This window comes from Protobothrops mucrosquamatus, unplaced genomic scaffold (assembly GCF_001527695.2).
Source record: "Protobothrops mucrosquamatus isolate PMUCROS unplaced genomic scaffold, P.Mucros_1.0 scaffold_310, whole genome shotgun sequence".
In the NCBI taxonomy this organism is placed as follows: Eukaryota; Metazoa; Chordata; class Lepidosauria; order Squamata; family Viperidae; genus Protobothrops; species Protobothrops mucrosquamatus.
The window spans coordinates 487287-496932 of record NW_015386386.1 but is presented as its reverse complement, the minus strand read 5'-3'; the positions used below and the strand labels follow the sequence as shown (position 1 = coordinate 496932).

Sequence of the window (9646 nt, the reverse complement as noted above, 5' to 3'; positions counted from 1 at the left end):
TAATAATAATAATAATAATAAGTCTCTTCTTAAAAACTTCCAGTGTTGGATCATTCACCACTTCTGGAGGCAGGTTGTTCCACTGGTTAATTGTTCTAACTGTCAGGAAGTTTCTCCTTAGTTCTAGGTTGTTTCTCTCCTTGATCAGTTTCCACCCATTGCTTCTCGTCCTGCCTTCAGGCGCCTTGGAGAATAGCTTGACTCCCTCTTCTTTGTGGCAGCCCCTGAGTCCAGGACACTCTTCTATTCCTCTACAATGGCTCACTCAATTCGTTCTACAAGAAGCCTTAGTACTGATGGTACCCATGAGATATTTCCAATGCTCAAAATGTGTATTGAAATGTATTAATGCATTAAGTGATTCCCCACAGTGATAGACTTGAGATCGCTGAGCCATTTAGGCACACATATGAAGAGAAAGGCAGGCTTTAGTTTTGAGTCATGTTGATGGTTGCAGACTTCCACAAGAATGCATTTAAAAAGCGGTCACAGTTACCCATAATTGCAGAATTTGGGAGGTTTGTTTCTTTTTAGTGCATATGCTCTCCGTCTCTCTGACGTATTGAATGGTTCTCTCCTAAGACCGCTGTGGTTTTAGAGACCATTCCTTAATAAACTGGTCTCAGTAATAATCGGTTTGCTCTTGCCAGGTTGCATACGCAGCCGCTGTAACTGGACCACAAGCTCTTAAGTTTAAAACTACAAGGCTACTCCGAACGTCTCAGTGTATAAATGAGTAATTTGTCTGGTTAGAAATACAGCATACCAAGGTCAAGAAAGACTGAAGATCGGTCTAAATGGTCTACTGAATACTAGCTCCTAGTTAGTTGACTGACAGTTCACCAATCAGGATGTTTATTGATTTTCCCTTGAAAACATATGGCATTTTCATTATTCCATCTACTTTAAAAAATGACATCATTCCAATGAAATGAAAAAGAAGTGATTTTTGTTGTTCAAAAACAAAATGTAAAAGGAGATATTCATGTCTCCTTTTGATTGACTCAATTTATCTATCAAAACTTGCTTGAAACAAAACTAAGAAACCAAAAAAAAGAATATTTGAGTAGTTCTCAGCTTGCACACCAGCATCGTTAACTATCCCTTGACTATCTTTGTCAATGGACACGTAAAAAAACAGAATTGCCCCAGTTTTTAGCTATAATTATTTGATTGCAAAAAAAGGAATTTATAGATTTTCCACATATTACAAAAAAGTCCAGTTGCCTTTTAGCAAAAGCACCTTTGGAACAACTATGACCTGGATAAGAATCTCCATAGACATCCCACATATTACAGTTGCTCAAATTTTAAAGTATAAACTGAAGGTGGATTTTTTTTCAAGCAACTTATTTGACTCATACATTAATGTGTTTAAGCATCAGTGCTGTCACAGCATCTCTTGAAATAGCTCTCCTACTAAGCCTGCATTTCCTAAACCGAGCATTAATTGCATTTTCCAAAGCCAACCAATATCTCTTGTAAACCAAATCATTTTAGAAAATGCAAACTTAAATATCCTCAACACAACTCTACCGATGCTAAAATCATTCCAGAGTATTCTAGGAGTATTCAGCATGGAAGCTGTGTAATTTGGATTAATGTCATGGAAACACTGATGTATTTATTTAACAAATTCAAATCATAGCTTTTCTATAATATGTGGTGAACTTTTAGTCTTCAGAAGTCTAACACATGATTTTGTGGGTTTATGCTAAGTAACGTAAGTAATATCTCCCCATCCTGAGATACTCCACACTTCTCATCTGAGACTCTGTCCACTTAACGATCTGCAAGATTGCTTAACAACTGTAACAGGGAATGCCAGTCCTCAAGTGAAGCAGTCAGTGAAATCTTGCTTAATGACTGCTTTGCTCAAACACCAAGATTTCGTGGCTGTAAGTCAAGGACCACCTGCATAGCAATATAAAACCTGTCTTCATTACTGTTACTTTGGCATAGTTATAATCAGATGATGTTAAAAGACACTATAAACAATTAGTATGGAAATGACAGTTACAAAGAAGTTAAAGCAGCAATTCTTGTCATGTTAATTCTTCACTGTTCACTGGTTAAAGCATAAAAATGATAATGAAGGCAAAACAGAAACAAAAACAATCAGGCCAATGACAATATTTCATATGTCTATTCAAAACCAAATTCCACTGATTACAACCTAAGTTTTTATATTACCACTCACTTTTGGAGGAATTCCTCTACACCACATATTTTGAGAACAAAATCATCCACATCAATGTCACATAATTCATCGTGAGTGTAACACAAGGTCTGGTATATGAGTAAGTCCACTGTGGAGGAACCTGCAAGGATAGGTAAGAGGGAGGAAAGGAAAGAGCAGTCAGCATAATGATTTCCAAGGCAAAAATTCCATGGAATTCCTCATATCTATCATCCCCTTTTAGACATAATTATTCCACTTGTTTCATTTATTCTGGCATCAGTGAAGAATTCATGCCATTTCCATCATCGGAATGCAAACTGACACCAATAAACCATATAAAAAAGATTAAATAAATCTGTCCTTGAGTCAGCCATGGTTACTTATCTATGCTTTCTTGGCAATATTATGGAAATAAGTTCCTGTTCTTCTTCTAACCAACAGCCTAGAATTTCCAGGTGGCTCTCAATCCAAATACTAACCAGGACTAACCTGGCTTGTTTAGATCAACCAAGATCAGCTAGATGCTACTGCTTACCAAAGCAACAAAGCATCTATTCCTTCAAACTGATGTAGTATCCAACTAAAGATACTACCTACATTTATTTTATATTCTTTTTAGTGGAGTCATGATTGTAGTCAAACGATCAGAGTATCCAAGACAATAAAAAGTATAAATTCTAAAAAGTAGAATAATAAAAAAAATAAATTTTATGTAGTTTTCTGTAGAGATAGTTATTCTAGTATATGTCAGAGATTTCAGACTTTAGTTCCCATTATTTGTGGCTGTTGTGCTGTATGCTAATTACAGAAGTTATAATTGTAGGTGCGCATGGTATGGACAACAGGAGATAAGTGATGAATGGTTATAATTCATTATATCTAAATAGCGTCATTTTGGGAGAGCCTGGAATAAATCTTCAAAGTATAAATTAGGATCTTACAAAAGGTCACAGACTTAAAAAAACCGATTTCAGAAGTTAAATTACATTTTTTCAAAAAAAAATAATAATAAAGGAAAAGAGGAAGAGGGGTAGTTTGATGAGGCAAGAGACACCAAATAGTCAAATCTGTCCAATTTATAAACATAAGTATTCTATGCTAGTTTGACACGTAATTGAAAGCTGGAAATTTTGGCATAGTCCTAACAACAATTTCCCTCTGGCAAAAAACAAAAAAACCTCAGTGTTCCCAGAAGATAAGACATGAATCATAAACTAACATGTCTGCAGAATAAAAATATCCTAAGAAATTCAGAAAGAAAATAAAATACATTTACATTATGAAATGGAAATGGATCCCATTTCATCAGATGTACAGTAATTCAATTAGTAATCTTGCCTTAAAAAGATGAAAATTATCGCCCTTGAAAAGTCTGAAATATATGGATCACCAAAGAACAAAGAATCGCATTTCAAGTAGAACTAGTTTTATTGGAAAACATGGCTTTTAATATTTAGAGAATGGCTAATTAGTTTATTGAGTTAAAAAGGAAAAAGTATTAGTGCAGGACTAAGTCAGAGATTCATCCAACTACATATCCTCCCAATAAAATATATAGTGTACTATCCAGTGTGCAAGAATCAGAGTAAATGTCTCTCCATACAGCCCACTAATGCTATCAGGCCAAAATCTCCAAATGAATGAATTAGGAAAGCCAAATAATAACTTATAAAAACATTAGATAGACTTTTGGGTTATTGAAAAGGAAAATAATATCTGTTGTAAAAATCTACCCTCAGCAATTTCAAATTAAATACTATAATAGTATCAGTACGTAAAGTATATTTTAATGTGCAGATACTTTGTAATTAACAGAAAAACTGGGTTTTTTTTAGCTTAACCAGATCAATCTAAAGTAATTGTACAAGTCCTGACTTCATTAAACAAAAGAATAATATAAATAAATACAAATATGTTGAAGCATGGCAAAGGCATGATTCATGATACATACATTCATGTTCACTACTGGGACAGATTGAAGAAAATTCCTACTAGAAGCCAAAAACTTACAATCACAAGTGAATGTGAGAGGTTCTTGTAGGCTATCATAAACTACGGTCACCTTCAAGCTAACCCCATGGCCAAGATGTTCAGGGCTTAGATTGACAGTGCTCCAGACATAACCTGTGAGGGAGTAATCCTTGGTACCAAAGCCAGATCTCAATCTGTGGACAAGACGAAATGGGTACAATTAGTATATATACTACTATAATGAATATAACTATGTGCAATGCTGATAGGCTTTTGTGTGGTTTTTTATCATTTTAAAATATCTGCATTTAATTTTCTCATTTGTTCCACATTTTTAATTCAAGCCATGATATTAAGACTTTGCTAAATTGGGCTTTCACATTTGTTCATTTCATCTTTTCTAAGATACTATATATTTGTGTTAACACCCAGTCTGAGATTCCCATCTAAATGCACCATACATTTCCAATGCACCATGGAATCACATAAATGTGTTTATGGCCTGGAAATGGGTTAGTCCTTAAACACTGAAATTATGTGACCAAAATATTGGGACAATATTCTTATTTCCACAAACACTCAATTGAGGATCCCCAGAGAGCACCTCCATTGCTTAGTGCTAATGTAGACTCTGTTGGTGCTAATTTAGACAAGGTGTTAGTTTTAAACATGCTGAAAAAGAATGACAAACACCATGGAGAGAAAAATGGTTACATTTTGCAAAAGGATAGCAAAACAGAAAGATTTTCATGCAGGTAGAGCAAGTGTCTATCAAAGATATTAGCTTGACTTCCTTCTGAAAACAGTGTCTCCCTTAGACTAAAACCACAGAATGAAGCTGCACCAGATTGAACTATTATGGTAACACACTTAATTTTACTTGTGACATTCCTCAGTTCCTTGATTTAAAAAGTATGCACAAATGCCTTCTCTCCTCTATCACTCCTACATGACTGAGAATTATGGCAGGAATCAGAATCTTCCCTAGGTTCATCCAATCACTTGCAGGTTAAGACACTGCTCAGTGAAGCAGTTGCTTAAATACAAAGCAACATAATCTTTAAACCAAAAGCATGTTTTTTTTCCCCTAAGCATCAAGAATTAAGCAATAAATTGGTCTACATGGTTAGGTCATTGGTTACATGGACAGACAGAGAAAATCACACACAAGCATAATTTGATTGCAGAAGAAATGTTAGGCAGAGAAAAGCCAAGGAAAGGCACTATGCAGCGTTATTTTCTATCATAGGCTGGTACTCACACATCAAGCATATGGCAGAATGCAGCAACCTCTTCATCTTTCTCCTCAGACACCTCAAATAGTTCATAACCATTGGACACAGGATAATGCCGAGAAGTGCCCTGATTCCAAAAGTGGATGGGGAGTGGAGAGAAATAAATGAAACACCACCATCAATGAATTAAAATTTTGAGTATGTATCTCTCACCCCATGTGCATCTAAAGCATTTTTTTTAGATAGCAGTTAAAGATATACCAAGGAATGTGGCAGGAGCAACTTTTGGCTTTGTTTTATATATAACATAAACACAATTATTTCCCTTTATCTTAACAAAGGTCTTATTAGGCTATAAAAGTGTTTGCCATTTTTTTTTCTGGCTTACAAATTGTGAGGACCAGAGAACTACTATGGACTGGTCCAATATATAGTCAGGGAATGACTTGACCTTAGGCTTTATTATTTATTTATTTATTTTTATCCAGCCTTTATTATTTTTATAAATAGCTGAAGGCAGTAGACATACTTAATACTCCTTCCTCATCCTATTTCCCCACAACAATAATTGTGTGAGGTGGATTGGGTTGAGAGAGTGTGACTGGCCCAAAGTCACTCACCCAGCTTATAATATATCTGTAGCAAAACTGAAGATATAGAAGGTTTACATTTGTAATGAATTGTAAGTGCACTGTTTTGTTTTTTTCATTAATGACTACTGCAGAAATAAGATTTTACTATTTACTCAACATCAGGGGTGTCAAACTGCCGGCCTGCACGCCGGATGCATCATGGCGAAACCACGCCTACCCCATTGTTGGCAATGGAAAAAAAGTCGCGATACGTCATGACATGTCACGTGACGTTGCGAGTTTGACACCCCTGCTCTACATGGTATAAGGCTTGAATTTCAACTCAAAATTCTCTTTCAGATATATGTTGGCTGAGAATTGTTGCAGATACATATACAAGTTCTGTTCTTCAGTCTGCAATTACTTCTGAATAAACATACCATGATTGTTTTTTATAGATTAAATAAAGATTGCACATGATATCCAGCATAGGTATTACCTTTGCATTTTCAGACTCCTTCCAGATATATACGTGGTGGGGCAGAGTATACTGTGTAACTTTTAAACTAAAAAAAAAAAAAAAAAAACCTTCCCAAACCTCATAATACTGTAACTAAAAGCCCAGCCAAGCAGAAAAATGGTTAAAGAAGGATTCTCAAAATGTTTCATTTTGTTCCTCGTTCCCAAATGTCACAATTGGATGAGAGGGAAGTAGGGATAGAAACACTTTGAATGCCAAGCTCAACCAAATGGAATGCACACATGGACCCATTCACTTCTTCAAATAAAACAAAAGATCCACTGTCAGAGCAATTAACCCATTAAATAGACAGAGAAATGTGGGGAGGTGGGCACAGAACACAATAGGCATTCATGGCAGTCTTAATGTTCTTTTGCAATTACTTTCTGGCACATCAAAATTAGAGAATGACTTACGTGATCTTTGCAAGCTTCTGCCATTTTTAGATGCACAGAAAGTTAATCCCCAAAAGTTTAGAGAAGTTGTTTGTATTTATATCCTTTATGTTTCAGAGGTATTTTTCATTTTATATTCAAAAATATGACACTGTCCACTCACGATCCCAGATGAACTGGTAAAAATACTTCCCATGACTCATGGCTAAAGAATTTTTTTTCCTATTCCTCAGAATGCTGCTGTAACATACTTATTAAAAGTAGTGAAAAGAAAAGGCTGGCATATATTGTACACAGTATTCCTGATACTTGTGTGCTAATACGGTAGCAATTTAAATACATTCTATTTCTAAAATATCAGACTGTTACGTATGTTCTGTAGTTTTGGAAATAGTAAACAGCCAGGACAGACTCCTCTTTTGACGGCATTTTAACTGGACACTGCCTTTCCTCAGAGTGCCACTGTGTGGATCATATAAATAGGTTCACTGACATATATGGTCCTTCCCTTCCAAGGGAAACAGTTAAGGCCACTGACATATATTATGTCAAGCTTTGGTGCAGCCAAACATACAAGTGGGAAATGAATTCCAGAGCCAACATTTAGACTGGAATAAGGAACTTAAATTATTGTTTCAGTAGGGTCCTGGTGAACTACCTTGTATGGATCTACAGGGCAATTTTGTCTATTTTCAATTGTTTATTCTAGATTGCCAAATGTTGGAGCTGGAAGAGAGTCTCTTTAATTTGACATTACCTGGTAGAATTGCAGTTGGCTTGGATGATTTATTGGAACAGATATTTTGTTCATACCCTAAGAACTGATGTAGAAATACTATAAATTATGAGTCATTCATGATACAACTCCCATGGATTGATTTAGAAGACTAAAATAGTTTTAAAAATATTTCTTTTATTACTTCCAAAAAAAAGAACTGAATATCCATACTTAAAGCATAGATATATAGAACATTAAGAAGGTTATGTGATGCTCTCAACCACATTCTAGCAGAAGAACTCAGACTCCCTAAACACACATCTTATTGTTTACATGAAATTGTCTTACTGGATCTGCTGATATCCTCCGGTTCTTGTTGAGAGCAGCATTCTTCCACCCACCAGATCTGGAGATGTAAGTCCTGGGAGGGACTTGAGGAGGCATGGTCTTGCTACGAGCAACTGGCTTCCCACTACTTTCTTTCTCAAAAATGCTTCTACCTTCCTTCCAACTCCAAGTGGCTTCTCTCAGAAGATCAGTATCATAAGTGGACTTGAGGTTGAGTCGGGTGATAGCATCATTGATGCCATCATAATCTACTGTGCTATACTGGTCTTCCTCCGAGATTCTACGACCTAACAATTTTCCATCAGCTCTCTCATGAGATGAGGAAAACATGTTGATATTATTGGCTTGGGGTCCTTTGAGGGAATCTTGATTTGCTTCAGAGGTGTTCCAGATGGTAATGCGAGGTGGCAGTGGGGGAGGAGAAAGCTTCTTGGGTGACCTACCACCATTGCTGTGCTGGCAGGGTGTACTATTGAGGGGATCATTGAGGAAGTCTCTCCCTGTGCTTTCAAAGATGTACAAATAGTCACTAGACAGAGGATTTTTCAACCAAGGTTGACTTTCTGCTTCAGGCATCAATCTGGATGAGGTAGTGTTGTTGGTCCCCAAAGCTCTTGAAACGTCTTGGTCAGAGAGCGCATTATAGTTGAGAGTTGAGTCTGAGCCAGAGAGGCCTCGCATGACCTTAATATTACGGCAGTCATTCCTTACAGCAGGTATGTTGTAATCCAGAATGGGATCATCCCAAGAAATTAGAGGTTGATCAGTGTTTTGCTTTGCCTGGTTCTCCTCCTTGTCTTGTCTCAGGCGAGACAGGGCATCATACTCCATCTGCAGGGCTTCTGCAAGAGCCAGCTCCTTACGGCTAATCCCCACAGACTCCAAAGATTGCCAGTGCTCTCCATTTCCTCTGGTTGCAGACATCTCTTGGAAAACAAATGCTGAAACCAGGGACTACTGGATGCTCAATTCAGGTTTTAGGAACAAAGGCATGCTGTGCCACCAGCCACCTGCAAGTGAAGAGACCAGAAGAACATGGCAATAAGAGTGAATTTCATTAATATCTGTCTGCATTACTGAAAGGTTTTCATATGTTTGATCAGCACTGGAGAAAACATGCTGCTATGGCTATCACAATCACCATTACCTCAGCTGAAAACTGAAACAGTCAACAAATATTTACCCTCCTAGGAAACCAATCCTGAATTATTATCTTCACATTCAGTAATTCATCAAGTAATTCAGGTTTGTAGATTTTTCCTGCAGAATATGATAAGGTATGTGATCCCAAGATATAGTAGACATTTAGGTGCTTACTATCAAGACAAAAAAAGCTTAGAAGTATTTATTGATTCAACCATAGATGAATTTAACAGTAAGCAAAGTAGTTTGCACATTCAGATTAAATGCCATCAACATTGTTGATGGCAACATCCATAGAAGACAAGAAAAGGACCTATTAAAAATATTTTAGCAGGACATGACTATAGTGGCACCATCTCTTTATATTTCTAGAGTTCAGAGACATATTTTTTCTGATATAGAGCACAAAAATAGTCACCATAACATATACTTCAATCTCTATGAATCGGTCTAATCTTCTCTTAAAAGCTTTTCAAGTTGCTATCATATCTTGAAAAACTGAATTCCATAATTTAACTTTATGCTGTTTGAATAAATATTATATGCTTGAAACCATAAATCA

General features: G+C 36.3%; 1 protein-coding gene across 1 annotated transcript in view; it reads right to left on the bottom strand.

The window, feature by feature from the left end:
* The window catches only part of PIK3C2B (phosphatidylinositol-4-phosphate 3-kinase catalytic subunit type 2 beta), a 71502-nt gene extending 62637 nt beyond the window's left edge, over positions 1–8865 (bottom strand). The window contains exons 1-4 of the mRNA XM_015832158.1: positions 7942–8865; positions 5415–5515; positions 4193–4347; positions 2201–2321 (exon numbers count right to left, since the gene is read on the bottom strand). Of these exons, the coding sequence (XP_015687644.1) occupies positions 2201–2321; positions 4193–4347; positions 5415–5515; positions 7942–8865 (1301 nt within the window). The remainder of the gene's footprint in view (positions 1–2200; positions 2322–4192; positions 4348–5414; positions 5516–7941) is intronic.
* Between the last annotated feature and the right edge of the window lie 781 nt (positions 8866–9646).